This window comes from Delphinapterus leucas, chromosome 13 (assembly GCF_059928025.1).
Source record: "Delphinapterus leucas isolate spDelLeu-1000000601 "Yukka" chromosome 13, BTC_Dleu_Yukka2, whole genome shotgun sequence".
NCBI classification, from domain to species: Eukaryota; Metazoa; Chordata; class Mammalia; order Artiodactyla; family Monodontidae; genus Delphinapterus; species Delphinapterus leucas.
In genome coordinates this window covers 42,991,285-43,018,457 of record NC_143141.1, presented here as the reverse complement: position 1 = coordinate 43,018,457, position 27,173 = coordinate 42,991,285, and the positions used below count along the sequence as shown (strand labels likewise).

General features: G+C 36.3%; 1 protein-coding gene across 15 annotated transcripts in view; it reads right to left on the bottom strand.

Annotated features, from left to right (window-relative positions):
- USP34 (ubiquitin specific peptidase 34) overlaps positions 1 to 27,173 on the bottom strand; it is a 231,411-nt gene that overhangs the window by 166,983 nt on the left and 37,255 nt on the right. For 10 of the 15 annotated variants that reach the window (XM_022597181.3, XM_089923117.1, XM_089923124.1 and 7 more), the window contains exons 2-6: positions 25,329 to 25,416; positions 18,483 to 18,903; positions 12,936 to 12,986; positions 12,625 to 12,774; positions 3,859 to 3,926 (exon numbers count right to left, since the gene is read on the bottom strand). In XM_022597181.3, coding sequence (XP_022452889.1) covers positions 3,859 to 3,926; positions 12,625 to 12,774; positions 12,936 to 12,986; positions 18,483 to 18,903; positions 25,329 to 25,416 — 778 coding nt within the window. Of the gene's footprint in view, positions 1 to 3,858; positions 3,927 to 12,624; positions 12,775 to 12,935; positions 12,987 to 18,482; positions 18,904 to 20,497; positions 20,613 to 25,328; positions 25,417 to 27,173 lie in introns of those variants that run through there. The other 5 variants (XM_089923127.1, XM_089923126.1, XM_089923123.1 and 2 more) reach the window with 4 other exon arrangements.

Genomic DNA, 27,173 nt, shown 5'->3' with positions numbered 1-27,173 from the left:
AGGTCCAGCCAAGTCAGCCCAGATCAGAAAAGCTAGCCAACCAGAGAACTGTGACAAATAATAAATGGCTGTTATTTTAAGCTACTAGTTTTGGGTGTTTTCTCACACAGCAAAAGCAAACTGATATAGCACTCCATCCTAGATTCACTTCTTTTTTTTTTTTTGCGGTACGCGGGCCTCTCACTGTTGTGGCCTCTCCCGTCGCGGAGCACAGGCTCCGGACGCACAGCTCAGCGGCCATGGCTCACGGGCCCAGCCGCTCTGCGGCATGTGGGATCCTCCTGGACCGGGGCACGAACCCGTATCCCCTGCATCGGCAGGCGGACTCTCAACCACTGTGCCACCAGGGAAGCCCCACTTCTTTTTTTTTAATTTAGGCCATGCCAGGTCTTAGTTGCGGCATGCGGGATCTTTGTTGCAGCATGTGGACTCAGTTGCGGCATGCATGTGGGATCTAGTTCCCTGACCAGGGATCGAACCCGGGCCCCCTGCATTGGGAGCATGGAGTCTTACCCGCTGGAACACCAGGGAAGTCCCCTAGATTCACTTCTATTTTCTTTCTACATTCTCTCCCCAGATGACCTCATTTATTCCCATGAGGTTTTTTGGTGGTTTTTTTTTTGCGGTACGTGGGCCTCTCACTGTTGTGGCCTCTCCTATTGCGAAGCACAGGCTCCAGATGTACAGGCTCAGCGGCCATGGCTCACGGGCCCAGCCACTCCACGGTATGTGGGATCTTCTCGGACCGGGGCATGAACCTGCGTCCCCTGCATCGGCAGGCAGACTCTCAACCACTGTGCCACCAGGGAAGCCCACCCATGAGGTTTTTTTAAACTTTATTTATTTATTTTTGGCTGTGATGGGTCTTCATTGCTGCCCTCGTGCTTTCTCTAGTTGTGGCGAGTGGGGGCTACTCTTCTTTGCGGTGCGCGGGCTTCTCATTGCGGTGGCTTCTCTTGTTGCGGAGCATGGGCCCTAGGCATGCGGGCTTCAGTAGTTGCAGCATACGGGCTCAGTAGTTGTAGCACACAGGCTTAGCTGCTCCGCGGCATGTGGGATCTTCCCAGACCAGGGCTCAAACCCATCTCCCCTACATTGGCAGGTGGATTCTTAACCACTGTGCCACCAGGGAAGTCCTATTCCCATGGTTTTTTTGTTGTTGTTGTTTAGTTTTTTTTGTGGTACGCAGGCTTCTCACCGTTGTGGCCTCTCCTGTTGCGGAGCACAGGCTCCGGATGCACAGGCTCAGTGGCCATGGCTCACGGGCCCAGCCACACTACGGCATGTGGGATCTTCCTGGACCAGGGCACGAACCCGTGTCCCCTGCAACGGCAGGCGGACTCTCAACCACTGCGCCACCAGGGAATCCCCTATTCCCATGGTTTTTAAGTGCTATCTTTATGCTGACAACTCCTAAATTAACGCTGTTGTTCTAAGTTACAGGCTTATATTCCCAATTTCCCTGTGCCACTTAAATGTCCCACAAGCATCTCAAAATTACGTCTTCAAATTCTCCCAGTCTTTCACATCTGTTAATGATACTCACAGCAAAAAGAGAAATCAAAGGGAGGGCAGCTAAGTGTCTTCCACTATGCTACACCTTTCCTTAAACTCCACAATCACCAACCTTATTGATTTCATTTTCAACTATATCCAGTCAATTTTCAAATCACCATAAACAATTCTTGTACAAGTAACCATCACTTCTTTCCAGGACTACTCCATTAACTTTTCAACTGGTCTCCTAGCTCCTCCTCCAACACTCCTGTAATTTACGAGCCACTTAAAGGCCAAAGTGATCTTTTAAAAACCATCATGAGGACTTCCCTGGTGGCGCAGTGGTTAAGAATCTGCCTGCCAATGCAGGGGACATGGGTTCGAGCCCTAGTCCGGGAAGATCCCACAAGCCACGGAGCAATTTAACCCGCATGTCACAACTACTGAGCATGTGCTCTAGAGCCTGCGAGCCACATCTACTGAGCCCGTGTGCCACAACTACTGAAGCCTGTTCACCTAGAGCCCGCGCTCTGCAACAAGAGAAGCCACCGCAATGAGAAGCCCACGCACCGCAATGAGGAGTAGCACCCACTCGCCACAACTAGAGAAAGCCCACGCGGAGCGACAAAGACTCAACGCAGCCAAAAATAAATAAATTTTTTTAAAAAAAGATTACAAATTAAGCAGCTTGAAATATTTTTTTTAAAAAAGCCATCATGATTCATCTGCTTAAAACCCTTCAATAGATCCCACTGCTAAAATTAAATCCAAGCTCCTTAAAATGGCTTGAAGGTCCTGAATAATCTGCCCCTGTTTATATCCAACCTCATATCATAATCTTATCTCCTTATACACTATCCTCCACCAGTCTACTTCTAGTTTTTTTTTTTTTTATATATAAATTTTTTTATTTTTGGCTGTGTTGAGTCTTCGTTGCTACACACGGGCTTTCTCTAGTTGCGGTGAGTGGGGGCTACTCTTCTTTGCGGTACGCGGGCTTCTCGTTGCGGTGGCTTCTCTCGTTGCGGAGCACGGGCTCTAGGTGCATGGACTTCAGTAGTTGTGGCACATGGGCTTCAGCAGTTGTGACTTGCAGGCTCAGTAGTTGTGCCACACAGGCTTAGTTGCTCCGCGGCATGTGGGATCTTCCCGGACCAGGGCTCGAACCCGTGTCCCCTGCATTGGCAGGCATATTCTTAACCACTGCGCCACCAGGGAAGTCCCTACTTCTAATTTTTTAATATGTCATATTCCTTCCAACTTCAAAGCCTATGCCCTTATGTTCCTTCTACCTGAAATATGTCCTTCTACTTATCATTTGATTAGCAGATTCATGTTCCTCAGATGTCACCTTTCAGAAAGGCCTCATATTCTCTATCACCTTATCTTTACTTGCATAGGATTCATCACTATCTGATTCTTTTCCTGATACTTTCTCCAACAACCTGAACAGTAACAGGAAAATAGCAGGCACTCAAATCTTTGCAAATGAATAAAAATTATAAAGAACTCATAAATATTATCAAGAAATACAATCTTAGAACTCCAACAGTTTACACTCTAAGCCTAATAAATATGATAATATCTCTATCCTCGTCTTAGGTTTCCTTCTTAGGTTGGGATTTCCAGAACTCAAATATCACCCTTTTCCCAATGAGACCTTCTCTATACCATAGGTATAATTGTGACCCACTCTCTAGAACTCTCAACCCACCCCTGCTGCTATTTTTCTCTGTCATACTCATGACTTTCTAATGAACTGTATCATTTACTTATTGTGCACACAGACTGCACAGAAGGAGATATATTTTCTTCTCTGCTGCATATCCAGTGCCTACAACATAATACTTAGTATACATTTGTTGACTGAATAAATACAGTGCAATATCATGCAACCACTGTTAATCTGTTTAATTCTTTATACTTACATAAAAAAAATTCCAACATAAATTGCTTTAAAGTAAACATTAAATATAAACCTACATAGGTGCATTAAAAAATACATCAAATGGTCAAAAATTTTCTCTGGAGGATGTGAATACAAAGGACTCTCAAACCATATAATTATGTACTATGTTATGAATAGCTTAAACATTACTACACTGGGCTTCCCTGGTGGCGCAGTGGTTGAGAGTCCGCCTGCCAATGCAGGGGACGTGGGGTCGTGTCCCGGTCCGGGAGGATCCCACGTGCCGCTGAGCGGCTGGGCCCGTGGGCCATGGCCGCTGAGCCTGTGCGTCCGGAGCCTGTGCTCCGCAATGGGAGAGGCCAGAACAGTGAGAGGCCCACGTACTACAAAAAACAAAAAACAAAAAACATTACTACACGGATAACCAGGGGAGAAAGACTTTATAAACTTACCTGATAACATATGTCCTAAAAGGGATAATGTGCTGCATGACAGCAGGGATATGTAGCCATATTCTAATCTATAAAGAAACATAAAAATGATATTAATGATTAATGAATATGTGAAATACATGTCTTTAATTAAAAACAAGAACATTTAGTATTTTCCTGCCTCTAAAAACTAAATATATTTCATCTGTTTTGAAAAGGATAAACTAAGAAATACGACTGCACACATATCAGGTAAGTAATTTAACCTATAAACAATTCTAATCCATATACCTAAAATCAATCTGAAGAATTACTATCAGTTTCTTCCTGAAAAGGGAGAATCACCTATCCAAGTAACATCTTACTACCTGCTACTCTATACCTCTTTGTATGGTAGCAACCCAAATACTATAGAACTAAATTATTTTTTTAATAAACCATCCTTCCTTCTAAAAAATATCAAATTACCTGATACCTGGTCACTTCAATATCCATCTAAGACAAATATATTTTATAGAGTCAAACACTGATCATCAACAACTATTTGTTTAATTAAGCTCTTACTGTAAGTATCCCAATCTAAGTTATAATGAAAGTTATAATAATCTGTTCACTTAATTTTTTCTACATAATATTCCAGCCCATTTCTAAATCTAATATGCTCATATTAGTTTTATTCTCATAAATCGCAGTTTAAATATCATATAAGAAAAAAATCCTAAGCAAATCATCAAACAAGAAACTACAATACTAAGCCTTAACACATGCAAGTAATATAAATTGAAAACAAATTTGTAAATACAGACTGCATGGCTTCACTTTAATCTAATGAAACGTTAAGTCCTATAGCAAATACAATACTAATGGTGAAATGCTAAAACTCTTCCCTCTGAGACTAGGAACAAGACAAGAATACCTTTAATTCAACTTAAACTGAAGGTCCTAGACAGTGCAACAGACAAGAAACCGAATAAAAGGCATAAGACTAAAAAGGAAGAATTAAAATCAATATTACTCTGAGATGATGTGATTATGTAAGTAAGAAATCCAAAATAATTTTCAGATAAACCTTTTTGGAATTAACTAGTTTAGCAAGATTGCTGCTTAGAAAGTTAATGTAAGTAAATGAATATACACACATATATACATACATACACATACTATATTACATATATATGATACATATATACACGTCCTACATACCAGAAAAAAAAAATAAAATTTTCAAAAATATTCTCTTTACAACAGCATCAAAAAATATCATGCGCCTAGAAATTGTGTAACAAAGATATATAACATCTCCACATAAAAACAGAAAATTATGAGACAAATCTTAAAGCATGTAAATAAAAACACATTTACCATATTTATACATTAGAAGACTCAATATTGCAGAGACACAGTTCTCCGCAAATTGATCTACAGATTCAATGCAACCCAAAAAGGTTTATATGTGGAACTTTAGGCACTGATTCCAAATGCAAAAGTCCAAGAAGAGACAAAACACTCTTTAAGAATGACAGGGAGTAGAGATATAATGCATGGTGACTATACTTAATAAGTTTTGCATATTTGAAAGTACTAATAGTTCTTAAAAGTTCTGATAAAAAAACAATTTGTTAACTATGAATGGTGTCAGACGTTAACTAGACTTCCTGTGGTAATCATTTTGTAACATATATAAATATTGAACCAACTGAAACTAATGTTATATGTCAGTTACACCTTAATAAATTTTTTTTTAAATGACAGGGAGGGGCTTCCCTGGTGGCGCAGCGGTTGGGAGTCCGCCTGCCGATGCAGGGGACGCGGGTTCGTGCCCCGGTCCGGGAAGATCCCACATGCCGCGGAGCGGCTGGGCCCGTGAGCCCTGGCCGCTGAGCCTGCACGTCCAGAGCCTGTGCTCCACGATGGGAGAGGCCGCAACGGTGAGAGGCCCACGTACCGCAAAAAAAAAAAAAAAAAAAAATGACAGGGAGGTAGAACTTGCTTCACCAGATAGCAAGACTTCTTATAAAGCAGCAGAAATTAAGATGGTATGCAAAACAGCACAAGACTAATCAAATAGACTAATGGAATATACTAGAAACCCCAGACCCATGCACAAGAAGACAAATAAAGATACCTGATTTATGACAAAATGATACTTCAGAACAAATAGGAAAGGACTATCTTTGCTATAAATAGTGACAGGTCCAGTGTCTGTCTATATAGAAAAGAAAATGAATCCTGATCCCTCACACACCACACACAAAAGTCAATTCCAACTGAACTATAGATCAAAATGTGAAAGTAACATAATAAAAATTCCAGAACACAGAAAAATATCTTCATAAGGAAGATTTTTTTATCCATTAATGAAAACATTAACCATAAAGAAAAAAATTTTTTATAAATTATACACCATTAAGTTTGGTTAGAAAATAACTCTTAATGAAATCAAAATGACACCTCACACCAGTCATAATAGCCATCATCAGAAAGTCCAGAAATAATAAATGCTAGAGGGTTTGGAGAAAAGGGAATCCTCCTACACTATTGGTGGGAATGTAAATTGGTAAAGCCCTATGGAAAACAGTCTGGAGATTCCTTTAAAAACTAAAAATAGAGGTACCATATGATCCACTCCTGGGCATATATTCTGAAAAGACAAAAGCTCTAATTCAAAAAGGTACATGCACCCCCCAATGTTCACAGCACAATAGCCAAGACATAAAAGCAACCTAAATGTCCCTTGACAGATGAATGGATAAAGAAGATGTGGTATACATACACAATAGAATATTACCTAGCCATTAAAAAAAAAAAAGAAATCCTTCCATTTGCAGCAACGTGGATGGACCTAGAGATTTGCATATTAAGTAAGTTAGGCAGAGAAAGACAAATTCTATAAGATATCATTTATACATGGAATCTAAAAAAATAATACACATCAACTTCTGTACAAAACAGGAAACAAACTTATGGTTACCAAAGGGAAAGGGGGAGAGGAAAGGATAAACTGGGAGTATGGGATTAATAGATACGCACTCCTACATATAAAATAAACAACAAGGATTTACTGTATAGCACATGGAACTATATTCAGTATCTTGTACTAACCTATAATGAAAAAGAATCTGGGGCTTCCCTGGTGGCGCAGTGGTTAAGAATCCGCCTGCCAATGCAGGGGACACGGGTTCAAGCCCTGGTCCAGGAAGATCCCACATGCAGTGGAGCAACTAAGTGTGTGCGCCACAACTACTGAGCCAGCACTCTGGAGCCTGTGTGCCACAACTACTGAAGCCTGTGTGCCTAGAGCCCATGCTCCGCAACAAGAGAAGCACCACAACAAGAGAAGCACCACCACGAGAAGCTTGTGCACTGCAGCGAAGAGTAGCCCCCACTCACTGCAACTAGAGAAATTCGCATGCAGCAACGAAGACCCAACACAGCCAAAAATATAAATAAATTTTATTTAAAAAAAAAAGAATCTGAAGCTGTACACCTGAAACTAACACAGTACTGTAAATCAACTATAGTTAAATTAAAAATAACTCTTAAAAGACACAAGAGAATGAAAAGCAAAACCAGAGTTGAAGAAGGTATTAGCAATACATAATTGTCAGGCAAAAGACTTGTAACCAAAACATATAAGGAATCTCCACACATTCGTAAGGAAAAGGCAAACAATTTGATTTTTAAAACAGATTAAAAAAACTTGAACTGGGGTTCCCTGGTGGCGCAGTGGTTGAGAGTCCGCCTGCCAATGCAGGGGACACAGGTTCGTGCCCCAGTCCAGGAAGATCCCACATGCCGCAGAGCGGCTGGGCCCATGAGCCATGGCTGCTGAGCCTGCGCGTCCGGAGCCTGTGCTCCGCAACAGGAGAGGCCACAAACAGTGAGAGGCCCATGTACCGCAAAAAAAACCAAACTGACACCTCTCGAAAAATATTGAAATGGCTAATATGCCCATGAAATGGTGCTCAATCTCTTTAGTCATTTAAAAACACAAAAGCAGACCAGAAGGAGATACTACTATTAGTTCATCAGGAATCTCTAAGAGTTAGAATACTAGGTGTCTGCAATGATATGGAGCAATGGGAACTCTCATTCCTGGTAAGAGTGTAAATTAATACAATCACTTCAGAAAATCTTAGCATTAATGTGTAAAACTGAATATATGTATACCCTGTGATAAAGAAATTGCACTACTATATATATATGAAAATAATGTACATATGCACCAAAAGACATGTAAGAGAATGCTGACACCACGTTAATCCATCACCAGTAAAATAGATCAATGTTGGTATATTTTTAAAGGAGTATTATACAACAATCAAAATGAGCAACTCGAACTACATGCAATATAAATCTCAATGTTAAACAAAAGTAGCCATACATGAAAGAATGCATTGTGATTCTACTTATACGGTTAGCAAGAGACAAAACTAAATCACAGTATTTAGGGATATAAGTTTAAGTAATAAAACAAAGAAAAGCAAGAAATAACAATATGAACTGTGTTCACCTTTAAGGGCAAAGAGATGGGACAGTGACTTAGAGGAATCATAAAGGAGGCTTCTGGGGAATTGACAATGATTTGTTTCTTGACATGGGTAATGGTTAAATGGGATATTCACTTTGATAAGTCACTTTGATAAGTCACTGAGCCATTCTGTTCACTTTTCTATATGTTTATTTCAAATTTTTTTTAAAAGGTTCACAGATTCAATTATATATAAGATACATTAGAGCAGATGAAAATGAAAATAGACACAGTGATACCTTTTATTTGGGGATAAACAAATATGCCAATGAACAAAAATTTAAATAAAAATGACAAGGGAAAAAATGTCAACATTGGAAAGAAATTTTTAATAGAAAGAAGAGCTACCATTTACTGAACCTTTAATATTTCCATTGTGATAGATGAAAAAAGTGAGGCTTATAGACATAATGTAATCAAAATTAGATAGTACATCAATTAAAAATTTTTAAAAACAAAAACAAAAAAACAAAAACATTAGATAGTACATAACAGAACCACAATTCAAGCCCAAGATTATTTCTCTGTAAAATCTACATTCTTTAATCTACTATGAGGTATACCATTACAAGAATCAAATTCCATATGCTATTAATCACATAGGTCATTTTTCTTTCCTTACTGTAAGTTTTGAGCTTCCCCCTCTTGGTGATAACAGAGCTCTAGTAGCCCTTCTAAGTACATGTTAAAAATCTCAGGAATAGGAAAAAATATTGTCTGATCCCCTTATAACTGCAGAAGTGTAGGCAGTATTCTGCATCACAAAGCTAGTTTTAACAAAATGACAAAATGAAAACTTCACTGAACTGTCAGCGAACTCTCCTGATTAGTGTGAAAATATATGAAAATATATAATCCCAGCCTAACTTCTGATATTAAATAGTCCTTATTAGTGTTTTTTGTAAAGTAGTCTTAGGAAACTGACAGTTCGGAAATTGTTATTGTGTCTTCTGATGTGTTACTACAAGTTTGCATGTCTGATAACATCTCTTAGGTAATAATTTGTCATATCTGTTTTGTAAAGCATATATTCATGAGGTTTATTAAGGCTCATTTGTACTTTTCCATTCATATTAATAAAATAAATCCCATGACTCTTAAATTCTTTATGCAAAGTCCTTAGGCTTTGTTATTTTGTAATTAATAAAAGGTGTCATGTCTGAGATGACTAACTCAGGCATCTTTGCTGAGGGCTGAGGCAGGATACATACTATGAGCTATAACCACCATGCATCTCAGTGGGGAAACTTCTATGAGGACTCTACATTCTACTTCTGTAAGCTGTGCTAAATATTGGTTAACTGCTTTTGCTGAAAATCTACAGGCCAATACAAAATAAGAAAACTACATATATAAAGATTTTGTTGTTATTTCCCTGAGGCGGCAGTCATTATTACTAAGAATATATCCTTAAAAGAGTGGAGTAAAACTTGTGCAAAACTGAGAACTCTCCTAACAGTGTTAGTTTAGAAATGCTAAAGCAAACTTTTGAGACTGAAATAAATGTATGGGCCTAAGCGTATTATCAGATTTGAACCTTAACTGATCAAAGTAAGAGTTTTCCTTCTTTGCTGATAACTCAGACTCAAGGCAAAGCGAGTTTTCCTGTGCTGCAAGCTAAGGTTCTAGGAGATAACACCACCCTCCTCATTAAGAGTGAGGGAATGACCCTAGAAAACAAACAGGATGGCTTGGTTCCCAGGAACTGATATAAACATGTTTTCTTCTGAATGTGTGATTTATTATAATCAAGTGTGGGAGAAACAGGTACTCAATAAGGTCAGGCCTTATCTACCTTACCATAAAAGCAGTTTATAATTCGTAGAATTTTTTGCTTTTCAAGAAAAGGATTGCCCTAAAATCCAATAATTTTTTCATTATTTAAATGTAGGAGTTTTTGTTCCTGTATGAAAGCCCATGGAAAATCAGAGATTCCCAAATAAGGGACCTTCAGCCTTACTGAAGCTGAAACAACATGGCTAAAATAAACAAGCTGCCTATTTCTCAAGAAAAGAAATGAGACATATAGAAACGACCAGGGTTTATAATTTACAATGATCCACTAAAGGAAACTACTCTGCTCTAGATCAACTTGTATGTGACTAGAAAAGTCTGAAATTTAAAGGCCTTAAAGTTTCTCAAAATGCAAAAAGGATGTCTATTTCAATTGTTTAAAGTGGCCGCTAAGTGTTTTCATATAAACTCCAGGCAGAGTGGTCAAAACTCCAAAAAAAGGTCAGAAATCATGCCAACACTTATATTGCTTTAAATGTCACCAGTCCCTTAAGAAAAACTCCAAACTCTGAAAAAAATAAAGTACAGGGTCTGCAGACAACTTAATTACAAAAAGAATTGTAATTTAAGCTCTTAATTTGCACCAAAGTATTAACTGTATTTTTAAAAATTAGAAGAAAGCAAAATCAAAAAATATTTTTTTATGAGGAAAAGATGCCAAATGAGAGTTACCCAATCAAGTTATAAAACCTTTGGTTAAAAAGTACATTATGTTATACTCTCAGGAAAAAAACAAACATAGATTATAGTATCCAAACAATTACATTATTAATTTAAACAGTATGACTAATTTTAACTTTGGTTTAATGGTCTCAGTTGAGTTACAAGATAAAGTTATGCAAATTGACAACAGCCCACCAATTAGCAGTCACAAAAAGGCTGAAGAGAAAAATGAAACAGAATCCAAACCTCCAAACAGAATCCAAAGTAAAGGATTAATTTTCAAGAGATAGCAATAAGTTACCTGTAACGAGGCTTCCACAATAGACTTTTAACACCAAGATTTAGTAAAATTAATTCAAGAAATACATTTTAATTCAGGTTAATATTCCTGATTAAGGAAAACTGTGGATAAATTATTTTTTGAACTTTGGATTTCAAACTCAGTTATTTACCCTCTCTAAATTTATGACAGTTTAAAACTAAAATGTCAACACAGGATTTAAGTTCACTCAAAAGTCTGTATTTTATTCTTTCTCCCAAAGGAAGTCAAACTGAATAAAACTTTCTTTCAAACAAAGTCAATCAGACTAACAGAATCAGGTAAGTGTTAATAATAGCTAAAATAAATAGCAGCACCAGTCACTAAGGGCTTACTACGTATCAGGTGCTATTAATAAGAGCTTAAAATCTTAAAACCTCACAACAATCTTTTAAAGTAGATCATCATATTTATCATTCCCATTCTACGAATTAAAAAATTGAGGCTCAGGTTCAGAATTCAAATGCAATTGTGACTCCAAAGTGTATATTCTTAACCTACCATGCTACACTGCCATTACATGTAGTATGTTCAACCTGTCAGAAACCAAGGAATTTGGGGACTAAAAATGACCTTGATACAAATTAATTATTTCAAATATGGAAACATGGAGTTCCAGATACTCAATAAATTTGAGTAAAGCCAGTGTCCTCTCCAGTGTTATTTCTACACTGGAAACGAGGAAACAAAGTTATTTTGTTCAGTCTTTTTTCACCCTGTATTTTTATTTTATATACACACTTGAAGTATTTCACAGTAGTTATTACTTAAGGTAACTCAGTTAATACAAGAATTCAGGCTTTGGTAAAGTTAGATTTAAGTATTGCTTCACTATTTTTTTAAATGATGACCAGAATAGAAGATTATTTTAGGTTAGATTTTAATACACAGGTGGTAAAATGTATTTCTTCTCTCTGCTTCCACACATATTGTGCTTCACAGTAGCTGACATTCACAACATTCGAAAGAATTATCTTCTTTACAAAGGCAAAAAGAAATGTTAGTTCTTCACTTGCAATATACAGGGAAGTCAGACACACTGTAGTAGTGCCCTAGGCTAGGCTAACCATCATTTAAGTAACCAAAAACTCTAAAATTTCCCAGTACAAAATCCCTGGCTAAAGAGGTAGATGGCTAAATTTATCTAGTTAACTTAAATTCATTAATTTTTTTTTTTTTTTTTTTTTTTGGCTGTGCCATGTGGCTTGCAGGATCTTAGTTCCCCAACCAGGGATTGAACCCGGGCCACAGCAGTGAAAGCACCAAGTCCTAACCGCTGATACAAATTCCAATTTATAACAAAGACTTTTTAAAAAAGATTTCTGTACTCGATTTTTTCAAAGTATAATCCAGAAGAAAAGAAAAACAGGATTGTACATGTAAATCACTCATAATCTGCCTTTTCTGAACATAAAAATTCATGTTATTAAAATACTAGACTTTGATCTCAAGATTAAAACCAATTCCAAACAATACTTACATTAGATACAACTGTAATAAATGCATGTGCTATAAGAAATGGCAAAGTTTCAGGAGTTCCATATTCAAAGCAGTCCTTCATGAGAGAAAGGCCATTTTTCCCACAAAACAAACATACATAACGAAGCAAATGCAATGGTACTTCTACATCCTGAAGAAAAAAGAAAATCTATTATTTTAAAACTTATCAGGAACAATTTTTATTTTATTACCAGTACTGGAAAGATACTGGTCAGGCATAAACTCAAAAAGACTTACATGAAAAAGTAAAATTTTCCATAAACCTAAGAATGAAAAAAGATAAACACTTACATTCATATCACAGAATGCCCCTAATATGTTGCTTTCTTGGGTTGATATATCCTGATTTTAAAAAAAGAAAGAAAAAAAGGTAAATACAATTACATCACACTAGTACATGACAATCTTTAAAAACTACGATTTTTTAAAAGATTGATTTTATAAAAACTCACCGATTGTACAATTGCTTCTCATCAACAGCAGTATTCCTAACTGAAGCTAATATGATTCAGTTCTAAAGTATACTTTAACTCTTCTCCAAAGAAATCTTTCTATACTACGTGCTACACATTATTTTGCCTTCTTAAACAAAAACCTTTCCTTAAATAATTGGGGTAATTTTTGAACACATTTTAAACTTAGTTAAGTGGTTTTGAAACTGTACTCGGGAAATCTCTAGAGGTATACTCAAAAGTTCCACAACGTGCTTTCCATACATAAGATTTAAACTACCTAAAAGCATACTCATCCACTGTTGGTGTGAATATAAGCTGGTATGACCTTGTTGGAGGATAATTTGGCAGTTACCTATCAACATTTAAAATGTACCTTCCCTTTGACCCAGCAAATCAACTTCTGGTTATTTATCCTAAACAACTAGTAAAAGTAGTGCTGGAAAATGTATGTATAATTATGCTCACTGAAACTATTTATAACATCTCAAAATTAGAAACAACTTCAATATCCATCAATAGGCTGGCTAAATAAAATGGTGACATAACCATCTAGGGTCTTATGCGGCCTTCAAAAATAATACAGTGAAATGGCATGAGGGATTATCTTTTTGGGATGATGAAAATATTCTCAAATTGAAATGCGGTAATGGTTGCACGGCTCTATAAATTTATGAAAATAATATATACTTTAAGCAAGTGATTTTTATGGTATGTAAAGTATACCTTTAAAATGCTGTTAAAAATAAGGTGAATCAAAAAAATAAATAAGGTGAATTCCATATGCACAGGCATATAAAGATAATATCCTGTATTTGTTAAAAATAGAATTTATGAACATGATCTAATTTTCATAAATTTTTAAATGTCTGAAAATATCTGAACTAATTTCATAACAATTTTTTTTGACGAGAGAATGGAGAAAAAGGAGAGATTCAAGGCCTTTTATTTTAAACTCTATATTTTGTATAGTCTATGTTTTTTTAGTCATACTGAAATTGTACTTTTATAATCAGAAGGTTAGATACTTTCAGCTGAAAAGTTAGCTGCCAAAGGAACCCATTCATTCTTTGCTGTTACCTGTTTTAAATAAAGTTTGACTGCTGAAATAAAGTTTGAAAACAACTGATTGAGAGCATACATAAAACTCTCAGAACATTTCAGAATAATCAAAAGCTGTCCTAAGAGAGGTCAAAACACTTGTCAAATTAAGTGTAATAAACCTCCTTAAATGTATTCTCAAGCCTCTACTACCAGGGCCACAGTTAAAGTTTTAAGTTATTCTTAGCAAACCTTTTGTCTTCAAAAAATCCAGAATTTAAGAACTCCTGTGGTATTACTAAATACGATTCATGGACCAGATGAACCATGCTGAAATATCAAATTGGAGTCAAGATTTCTAGTGCCTAACATGGACACAGCTAGAAATTCTCCTAACAGAATTCTATTCTGATGTGCAAAATGTTACTCATGGACTTGGCTGTATCTATTTTAGCTACTCAGAAGATCTGTTTTACCATTTCATATTTCTACTCTGGATACATGAAGCCACTACCCTAAGGTGTTATTATAATCTCATTTTAAGTAGTATGCAAAGAAGTGAACATAGATCTGTTGGTAACAATACTAGGAGCAACACTAGGAAGTCTTGATAAAAGCTGAACCTTCTCTCAAAAGCTCTCATTATAGAGGATCCCTGAAAAGGTGTTAAGAAACCTATCAAGAATTTTTTAAGTTTTTGTTTTTTCCCCCCAAACCTCACATTTATTACATAAGATGATGCCACTCTCTTTCTAGAACTAAACAGAGAAATATGCCTATTACTTTAAAAGATACTCTAAAACAAAGAGAAATAAAGGAGTAACTAGAAAGTAATTCTTTATCTAATTAAGCAAATGCTGCTCTATGATCTAACCACAAAGAATTGAAGGCTAGAGGATTAGGAATAAAACATTTGCATAAAAAGAAGTCATTGATGTTGGAATTAGACAGTAGTGATGGTTACTTATTAAAGTGTATACTTGAAAAGAGTAAATTTAAAACATTTAATTTTTTTTTAAAAAAGGGTGAATTAAAAGTCAGTAGAAAGTGGCAAGAAAAAAAACAGTCTAGATTCAGAAACTTGGACAATAAAACAACAATATATGTATTTAATCTGCCAGAGCATATCATACCTACCTTTAACAGAAGGGCAAAGATCTCTCTTTCTACAATTTTTATACTCATCTAGCTCTAAGAAAAATACTTAACACTAGAGCAATACCTCATTTGATAGAATTACCTATATTATTCAGGATTAGGAAAAGAATGCCACTGGCCTCCACAAAACTTTTAATGTGATTTAATATTATGTATTTTAAATTACTACATCTTTAAAAATATTTTCAACTTCAACAGGAGGGAAAGAAGGATGGAGGGAGGAAGGGAGGAGGAGGAGAGGCTTCAAGTTCCCATCTTATTCACTATTGGCAATGGATTACAATAGTTAGTGATTAGTCTGAAACATTTGAGAAACAATGCAGTAGAATTAAGACCTGAATTCTAGAACTCTCTGAGCAATATGCTATGCAAATGTGATCAAAACTTTTAACCTTTGCAAGTCAGTTTCCTCTTACATGAAATAAGGATGCTGACTAAGTTTCTAAAGTCACAGGTGTCAAAACACTAACACAGGAGTACTGAATCTTCTCCTAGAGTCTTGGTCAATTTGTGCCTCTTAAAAAAAATAAATAAAACCAAAAGTAAAAGGTCTTATCAGGAAAGGATGCATATAACAGTATGAAGGGAAGACTGGATGGACTACCTCCTTATAAAAAGGTGGAATTAAGCATCTCTATAGTAAACTCTATAGCACTGCATAATAAATATTAGTTTTCTTAAGATATCTGTGTGTATGTATATAGACACATACACATAATTTTATAATATATATGTATGCTGCATCAAGGATTTTTTTTGTTTTTTGGGGTTTTTTTTGCGGTACGCGGGCCTCTCACTGCTGTGGCCTCTCCCGCTGCGGAGCACAGGCTCCGGATGCGCAGGCTCAGCGGCCATGGCTCACAGGCCCAGCCGCTCCGCGGCACGTGGGACCCTCCCAGACCGGGGCACGAACCCGTGTCCCCTGCATCGGCAGGCGGACCCCCAACCACTGCGCCACCAGGGAAGTCCTACATCAAGGTTTTGATCAGAGACCCTTTGAAATAGCTGGCCCTTAACATATTTAGTAACATGGCCAGAGGACAGAAACTAGAAATTTTAGAGTATTTATAACATCTCATTACTAAGATATTAGAAACTTGGGAAACAGCTATTATGAACAGAATGTTAAAGAAGCACATATAAATTCTGTATAAGGAGATTAGAATTCTGTATAAGAATACAGAATTCTGTACAAGGAGACTCCTACTTTATTATATCCAAGAGTCGTTTTCATTAGAATTTTACCTAAAGTTATGAAGCCACTGCTTTCAACCAAGTAGTCACATGGAATGATCCTAAAGAAAAGTAATAATGGGGCATTTTATTCCACAAGGAGAAGTACAGGGGAGTGTGACTATGCCTACATTTGGAGATTATCATATTTGAAAATCATTTTTAAAAAACTGATGAGGAAATTGATTTTGAGAGCAAAAAGGCAGATTTAGTATTGCTGTAACTCTATCAAGAGATTTTTAACTGGAGAAAAAATATTTCTAAGACACTCTGCATGAATTTTACATATCTACATCCCTAACCAAACTATTTTTAGCATCTTTCAATTATCAATTTAAGGCATTAAAAATACTATTCGTGTGGTGTTAAGATTAAATTTTACAGCTTTGCACAAATGGATCCCCTTTTTGTTGAAAAAGGATTCCAAGATGACATTTTTTAGAATGATTAATAAATATCTGATGTCATGTAAGAGATTTATTAAAAGGTTTCTACACGGCAAGATAATAGGCTAAAAATTCTAGAAGACAGAGCACAGTCTGATTTAAAATATTCTTATGGAGAATTCCAATAGGGAAAACACCCACCTCCTGGGCTATGTTTTTAAATAGTCTCAATTCAATGTGAAAATATTTCCAGTAAAGGACAACTTTTTTTCCAGATGAAGAAGGAAGTTTAGAGAAGTCAGAATGGAGGTTATAGAAAAAATAAGCTGGAGAAAATAGACAGCCTTAAAAAAACAAAAAGCATATGGTAGATTTGTTAATGGCCACAACTCTACCCATTCCTGGATGCACGAAAAACAGAATGTACTTAAAAGTTTAAAATGAAACTTTACCTCTCCTCCTATCCAGAGATGGAGTCTACTTCACACCCCTTTGATCTGAGCTGCCCTTGTGAATTGCTTCAACCAACAGGGATGTGGTAAAGTTGATACTGTGTGGTTTCAAAGGCTGGACCTTTATAGCTTACAGCTTTAAGGCCTTACAGCTTTCCAGTTTTGCCTTCCTGGATCAATGCTAAGACTACAATGTAAGGAAGATAGTCTACCCTAGTAGAGACGCCATGTAGAGAAAAATCCAAGGAGCCCTAAAGAGCAGCCAGCACTATCAGATGTGTGAATGAGACCATCTTGGACTTTCAAACCCATCCAACTCCCAAAATAAATGCAAGTGCCTAAGTAAGGCCATACAAAACCAGCAAAGAAATTGCCCAAGCAGTACACAGAATCATGAGAAATAATTAATCACTGTTGTTTTAAGCCATTATTATAATACATTATCACATAACTGTTTCAATTCCTGCTATCTGTAGAAATAATGCCATTATGTAAATACCTAAGATGGGTTACTGATCTCCTGGAAAGGCTTGTATAAATATCACTAGTGGAGGAGGGAAGGAGGAAAAGAGGGAGGTGGGGGGGGAGGGAGGTGGGGGGGGAAGGGAGGGAGGGACGGAGCGGAAAAATATCACTAGTGAAATAAGTAAAGCATCTTGACATACAAAAGAAAATATTATTATTTAAAACTAGTAATTACATATAATTTGTTAAGCATTTTTTCTTTACAAAAGGAATTCCAAATTCTGTTAACCTATGTTTCTAAGAATGAAATTCAAAACTCTATGTGCTTCTTTTTCCTCAGTTATTACTTTTTGAAAGAGTCACAGTAAATACAGCACAGATCTACATCAGCAAAATGTCTATCACTGACAGTTTAATTTTATGAGTTCAATTTATAAATCTTTCCTTAATAGAACTATGCTGAGCAAATGTTCAACACAAGTTGCTACAGAAATGGTCTGAAGAAATCTGAAATAATTCTTATAACGACAGTGATTTTTATAATTTTTTCCATCAATAATGACTATCTTCATATTTATTCATAAGTGAGAAATTACCAACATAACCATGACTTGGTATTACTTAAAATTCACAATACCTATTTTTACATACCTCTATAGTAGGATGAGTATTATGTTTGTAAGCAGTATATAAGGGAAACTGAATTTGAAAGATTTTTGCCACACATAGTAACAGTTTTTCCTTCTCATCTGTACTCCATAAACTAAAAGGATCAGAGCTCTTTGAAGATTCCTCCTCAGTCAAAATACAAATTCTTGTAGAGTTTGATTTTTTTTCTATTGATTTTTGTCTTTCTGTACTTCCTTCATTACACTCTCTTTCTATATTCAGTGGTTCTTCTGCTTGATTACTCTCATCTTGCCACGTGGAATCTATGTTAATAGTAGTACAATGTTTACAAAGCTGGTCCCGGAGCACTTGAACTTGGGCAATCACTAAGTTAATAAGTGCACACACTACTTGGTTAAAAATCTCCAAATGCTTATATTCTTTGAAGCAGCATAGACATTGCCTATAAGAGAAAAAAAAGTTTTCAATAAATCAATGCTTCCTAGAGAGGCAACAATTATATCTTTCTAAAAAGTAATATAAAAAAACAAATACTAAAATATCTTTTGAATAATTTAATTTCCTCCTTCCTGGTAGAGTAGCACTACAATAACTTAAAAAGACAGCATCACACCAAAAACTGGTACTGGTAAAAAGTCACCATGTTAGGTCGACAGCTATCATCTTCAGTTTTATGTATGTATTTATCTGTCCCTCTAGACAAAGAACAAGAATTATGGCTATATCTTTGCTTCTCTAAGTACTAACTACTCAATACATGTTTAACAAATATCAGGAAACTGGCTATAATAAAATACCTTATTAGTAAACCCAGCTCATTATTTTACATAAGGGATTTTGTTGTCAACTAATAAAAAAGCTACATTTAAAAATAATTTGCTTGGGACTTCCCTGGCAGTCCAGTGGTTAAGACTCCACACTTCCACTGCAGGGGGCACGGGTTCGATCCCTGGTTAGGGAACTAAGATCCCGCATGCCATACCACGCGGAGCTGCTGATAATAATAATGCTGCTGATAATAATAATAATAATTTGCTTGAAGGCTACTTAGGAGGGACATTCCTATCCTATCTGACAGATCAAAAGTGTTTAAAGAACACACACACACACACACACACACACACACTCTCTCTCTCTCTCTCTCTCTCTCTCGCACTTCAGCTCCAGTAAAAAAACAAAAATAAATAAAAATAAGAGTCAGTAATTACTACATACAAATCTAGTTCTCTTAGACATGTTCAGTTAGTAGCACAATGCCTGGCATATTGTGGATAATCAAAGGGGTCTGGTGAATCAATAAGTAAATAATACACAGCACCAGGTTACAATGTGTCCAATAACAGATGACAGTTAAGCAACTATCACTTAAAATTTGCACCTAGTTATATTATCGAAACAAATCAAAACTCTTATTGTACCAAATAGATCACCAACTTCCTGTATGACCATGTAAGAATAACTTCATTTCTCCAGGTGTGGCAAATTTGAAGTATGGCCACAAATTCTTTAATATTACTCTTCCCTTTAAAAGGTGAAGCCCAATTTTCCTCCCCTTGAAGGTGGACCGGACTTAATGACTGGCTTCCAATGAATGGAATGTGGCAGAAATGACAGTGTATGACATCTGAGACTAGGTTATAAAAGACATTACCACTTCTGCCTTGCTCTCTTTCGGATCACTCACTCTGGGGGAAGCCAGCTATCATGAAAAACACTCAAGGAGGCCATGGTAAGGGCCACATGAGAAAAAACTGAGTCCTCCCACTAACAACCAGCACCAACTTGCCAAACATGGAAGTGAGTCAACTTGGAAATAGATCCTCCAGTCCCACGTAAGGTCATCCAAAGATGACCATAACCTGGCCAAATCTTGACTACAACCTTATAAGAAATCCAAGCCAGAACCAACCAACTAAACCACTCCCAAACTCCTACCCATAAAATAATTGATGATAAATGTTCGTAATTGAGATAATAAACATATCTCTGAGGATAACAAACGTTTATTGTTGTTTTAAACACTACTTTCGGAGTACCTTGTTACACAGAAATGCATAAATGATACATCAGGACTATTTTCTCCATGGCAAAATGAAAGGGATTTTATCTCTAAGGCCTCCTCCAGTTTTAAATTCTATAATATCGCAGTTTCTACAAGAAGAAAAATAAACACATTACTCAACATTTTTCTGATGAGTAGCTTCTTCCTTTAAGTTTAGGAAAAACCAAGTTCAAAGTGAAGGATCATACGGGAGAGGCCACAACAGTGAGAGGCCCGCGTACCGCAAAAAAAACCAAACAAACAACCTTGAGGTCAGATTTTGGATTAGGAAAGCCAAAGAGCTAGTCAAATTTACTATAAAAGTGCAGTCAGGTATGGATCTAGAGATTATCATACTAAGTGAAGTAAGTAAGAAAAAGACAAATATCATATGATAATCACTTATATGTGGAATCTAAAAAAATGATACAAATGAACTTATTTACAAAAGACTCACAGACTTCGAAAACAAATTTATGGTTACCAAAGGGGAAAGGTGGGGGGAGGGATAAATTAAGAGTTTGGGATTAACAATATATATACAACTATACATAAAATAGATAGGGACTTCCCTAGTGGTCCAGTGGTTAAGAATCCATCTTCCAATGTAGGGGACGTGGGTTTGATCCCTGGTCAGGGAACTGAGATCCCACATGCCTCAGGGCAACTAAGCCCACGCACCGCAGCTACTGAGCCTGCGAGCCACAGCTAGAGAAGCCCATGCACCGCAACAAAAGATCCCGCATGCTGCAAGTAAGACCCAACACAGCCAAATAAATAAATAAATAAAATCTTAAAAAAAAAAAAAAATCAACGAGGACCTACTGTATAGCACAGGGAACTCTACTCAATATTCTGTAACACCCTATATGGGAAAAGAATCTGAAAAAAGAAAGAAACACATACCATCATGAAATTTCTGAAGCCAAGGAGGGATAAGGATCCTAAAAGCTTTCGGGGAGAGTGAAAAGAGTGACAAGAAAAAGCTCAGGAATAAAAACAGCTCATACTTTCTCCTAAGTAATATTGGAAGATAAAATACAATGGAATAACACTTTCAAAATTCTGAGAGAAAATAATTTTCTATCTACAATTCTGTATCCAACAAAAGTTATCAATAAAAGTAAGCATAGAAGAGACATTCTTTTAGGCCGGAAAGGTCTAAAAACCATTTGTCTCCCATGTACCTTTTCTCAGAAAAGATATCATCCTAACAAAACAAAGAAGTAAACCAATAAAGATGGCATAGAATCCAGTGAACTGGATATCCAATATAATAGAAAAGCAAAAGAATTTCAAGGATGATCTGAAGAGCATATAGCTGTTTCAGTAACCCTACTGAGAAATCAATACAGATTGGAGTAGGAAGATAAAAGCCAAAGGAGATGGAGGGAAGGTAAGAAAATAACAGATCACCTAATGATGTATAAAAATGTAAAAACTAGTACTAAGAAGGGCTGGAGAGTTTGGGAAAAATTAGTGATCCACACCTAGAAAATTAATCAAATGAAGAACAAGACACTAAACTCTATGAAACAAAGAATGAAAACAAAAGAAAAACAACAATTTATATCTTGTAAAATATAAAATGAACCACAGAATCTTTTTTGGCTAATAACTGGGCATTATTTTTGTTTTTAGAACTACCTCAAGAACTGATTTAACTATATTGAGAGGACGGGGAAGGGTAAATGGGTGAAATCTTTATATATCAGAAAAGGAAGTTCACAGATTATACCTAAAATTGACAGATAAAGCAACAGCAATATAATATTATTTCAGAACATAAAAGTTAGTATCAAAACCAACATCTCAAAAAGTTGAAAACAGAAATGGGGCTGGGGAGATAGGGGACAACGGACTTTTATATTATAGGCCTTTTCCTACCATTTTATTTTTTAAACTCTGTACATACTGTATTTGTACACCAATATCATACATTACCTTTCACTATCTGAGCTTATCCTATTTTCTTCTCAGTCCTTCCCGTTATTACCCACCTGATAAGACCTTACTACCTAAGTGGAGTTATATGCTGCCTATCTGAGTGGAATACGCTTACATTTAAGAACACACAATGATAAAAATTTCTAAATGACTAACAAAACATGCAGCTTCAATTAATAAAAATACTAACATTCACGAGGAAGCTACATGTCAAAATTAAATTATTTTAACCTGGATTCCATAATTCCATCTAACAAATCTTCGAATGGATCTAACATTTTCCTGGTCTGGTACTGCTGAACACATGAAAGGACTGTTCATCTACAGTATCCAACCATAGCGAAAGTTTTTTTTACTTATGAGCTAATTTCTGAAAAACACTACTTTGAAATAGTGGTCAATATCAATATCCCACTGATCAAATTTCTTAATTCCAAAATATAAAGTAGACCCTTAAAGAGTGGAGAACATACATTAACCTGTTCAAAAGCAATAGTGTCTAAAACTGTTATAAAAAATAAAAGTTCAATAAAACAATAAAAATAAGCAACAGCCTCAAACTTTAAGTACAAATGACAGGTGTGAAAGGTGAAATTTTTAGCCTGAAAATACAAAGATCTGACAGAACCTCTGCCTAGCTAGCACCCAGAATTATTTCAGGGGAGAAATCCTGAAAAAAAGGTAAAAAGTAGACAGGTAGAAGACAACGAGGAACCTTGAATGCCTACTGAGGCATCTGCAAGATATAAAACATAAGCCTGTTTTGTAATAGGCTTTAAACAAGTCAAACAAAAACCAGCAACAATTCCAACAAGAAGAATTTTGCCGTGTGGTATCAATGCCTTCATCGTGCATGACATTCCTTTCAGAGCCATGTATGCTCTTTTGCAAATTTATATTCTTTCATTTATTCTCCTAATATTCTCTCCCCATTCTCTGGATTCATTTTCCTCCCATTTCATTCCAATTTTCCATTCCAATATTAATAAAATAAAATAATGATAATCTGTTAAAGTAATATACATAACTAACTCCCTGAATCTTACGAACAAAACAAAGAAGTGGCAGCTATATTACTGTGATGCAGCAATTATTAATAAAAATGATGACACAGTATTTGATGACACAGAGACTGATCATAGTTCACATGAAAAAAAATCAGATTATAAAGCATACAAGTTTTATAATCACATTTTTGTAAAATTTTAAACTGTACTGTTCCCAATCTCATACCAAGGTTATACCAAAAAAAAGTTACCAGTTGTTACTCTGGGTGATGGCATTTTTTTTTTTAAACTTTGATCTTCTGTATTTTCTAAAAGACTTTCACAATGAGTATATCATTTAAATAGAAGGAAAATTATAAAATATTAAAGCCTTTGAAATTTCTATAAATATTAAATTCTTAACATATTGTTTTTTAAGTGAACATTCTCCTTCAGCTATATTCTGGTCAACCAACATATTAGAAAAAATGATTCTTGATTATTGATAATCTTTTGAAAGTTAACACTTTTCTCCCAGAAAACCTACATAGAACATTTTGTATGAGATGTCATGGATCCGATCCATTCGTGCACTAAGGTACATTTATGGACCTTCCATGGTCATGGGCCACCAAGTTAAGAATTTCTTTTGTAAATTAACTGTGCTTTATTAGTAGCTTTTTATCCCCTACAAGAACCACAACCTTAATCTGGACAACAATATTTTTTGATGCCCTAGAGAGAAACAGGATGGGGGGAGGGCAGAGCAGGGAAACAGGCAAAAAATTTTTACTCTAAAGCACTGTGATCCAACTGTATATTTTATTGTCATTTCTCTCTTCTATCAGCATGAACAATTAAGAGTGTAACATTCTACTTTTTGGTACTTTTTACTATCAGCTAAAAACTGTTAATACTTACTAACGTGAATAGAATTATAAATATTACACACTATTTTCCAATTTGACTTTTCATGCCTTAGCTTATGTACCCTTCAATATATATTTCATTTTCTAAAATAAGTTTCAACAATTTTAATTAAAATAGGTATTTATTAAGTTCTTTTGTCAGACACCATGTTAAGTATTTTGTTTCTTCACAACCTCATGAAGATAGTAGTAGCTTTATTATTACTCATTTTACAAATGAGGAGGTAAGAGCTTACAGAAGTTAACTGATTTGTCATAATCACCTAGTACACAAGTGATGAAGCAGGACTGGAAGCCACATCTATCTGGCTCCAAGGCCATACTACTCTTAATCACTATATTCTGGAACAGCATGATATAAAGGCAGAGAGTCTCTACATCCTTTGATATTCTAATGAAGCCTACAAATTACTGCCTAAAACTGTACATATCAAAATTTCATTTATGGGCTTCTCTGATGGCTCAGTGGTTAAGAATCTGCCTGCCAATGCAGGGGACATGGGTTCAAGCCCTGGTCTGGGAAGATCCTACATGCCGCCAAGCAACTAAGCCCGTGCACCACAACTACTGAGCCTGTGCTCTAGAACCCACGAGCCACAACTACTGAGCCCGCATGCCTAGAGCCCATGCTCTGCAACAAGAGAAGCCACCGCGATGAGAAGCCCATGCACGACAACGAAAAGTAGCCCCCACTCGCCACAACTAGAGAAAACCCGCGTGCAGCAGCGAAGACCCAACACAGCCAAAAATAAATAAATAAAAAATAAAATAAAATACAACTGGGAATTCCCAAGTGGTCCAGTGGTTAGGACTCCGTGCTTTCACTGCAGGGGGCACGGGTTCCTACCCTGGTCAAGGAACTAAGATCCCACAAGCCGTGTGGCATGGCCAAAAACAAAAAATAAAAATGTAAAACAAAACACAACTGACAAAGTTACTCTTCAAAATACATAAAGATGCATACCTCTGTGTCCAGGAATTGATATAAGCAAATATTTTGAGAGTATGTTCCTTTCTGAGCTGCAGTCCATCACCACCTTCTATATCGGATACTGAAAGAAAATAGAAAAAGTAACTTTTAAATTATGAACAAATAATGCCAAACCAATATTAAAGCCAATAGGGACTTCCCTGGTGGTCCAATGGTTAAGACTCCACGCTTCCACTGCAGGAGGCATGGGTTCAATCCCCGGCCAGGGAACTAAGATCCCCACGTGCCACACGGCATGGCCAAAAAAAAAAGTCAACACTTAAAAAAAAAGCTAGATTTACAAATACAAATATTTCCAATATTTTTTTTTTTTTTGCTTTCACTGAAGAAAATAAATCTTGGTTAATTATTGACCAATTCGATGCTAACTTTGTCTCAGAGAGCCTCAGGAATTAGAAACACTGAGTACTTCTAAAAGAAGGAATACAAGTGGGGCTAAAAAATATTAAAGTCTTATTAAGAAGCAGTTAGACAAACCCTCATCACACACACGCGCGCGCGCGCACACACACACACACACACACACACACACACACACACACGATCTCTAAAAGACTATGTTTGCTCTCCGGAGATGTTGAACCAGAGAGAGCTGGGTTTTGCACAATCAGGTAGCTGAAAGCCAGGAGGTATCATACTGAAAACATTTAATCTCTCTGTACAGGCATTTCCTACTGTGTCATGTAAGCACTGCTAAGAAGCCTCATGTGATATAAAACTTTACAATAAAGAAAATGAGACTAACAATAAAACATTAGAAGCAGACTACTCAAAACCTATGAAACTTTATAACCAGAACACTGACAAAACCAATAACCAGTCTGATTTAAAATTTAAAAAAATACTAGCACAGTTAAATCTCTACTGGTATCTGCACTAACCAGTGTCAATCAATCTTCTGCAACTTTAACCCATGAGGTTCATACTTCATCTTTTGATATGAAGGTGCCTGAGGGCATTCAATTCTAATAAAGGTCATTTCCAAAAAAAAATTAAACATCAAATATAACCACCCTCATAGCTCCATCATTTTAATGACTTGGCACCTACTTCCTTCTCCACACAGCTCTACAAAGTAGAAAACACAGGGGTCCCTGAGGGCAATAAACCAATCACTGTATGCACAAGAAGGCATTTTTGAGGAATGTCAGCTTTGTTACTGTTTTCTCATGTACCAGTAGGGTCCTCTCTTTAATCACAAGAAAGCTTGCATGAATCACTATAAAACATTAATGTGATGCGGGAAATCCCATATGAACCATTAAGATGTTCCATTATATTAATATCATCCCTCTATTTACCAACTGTGTATGTCTTAATTTTCGTTTTAAAAAAACCTCACCTTGTTCTAGATCAGACTATATACTCCATGTTGAGACTTACAGCACTCTTCCCCTACTCAGCTCCAGAAATGCTTGAAGTCCAAGTAGGAGGTTGGAAGATTTCTCTCTGATAATACTGACTAGACCAAGGCGGGTAAAAAAATTCTCTTGGTCAGAGAGAGAAGGAAAAATCACAGGGCAAGAGTATATGCCAAACAAATAGGTAACAAGGTAAACAGCACCTGAGGTGGCCCTGGAAGCCAAAGACACTAATGCCCATCAGGGAGAAGATCCCAACAACAAAACCTAGCAACCATGACGAAGTAAGATATAGTGGGGGATAAGATAAGGTAACTACTAAAAGCAAGCTCTTGGCTTGTGTGATTTCATCAAGAAGAAGAGACCACAGTACACAGTAACAGTTTTCCTTCCCTGGCCTGAAAACACAGGGAACAGAGTGGTTGCAAAGATCATATCCTTCTCTAACACAAAACGC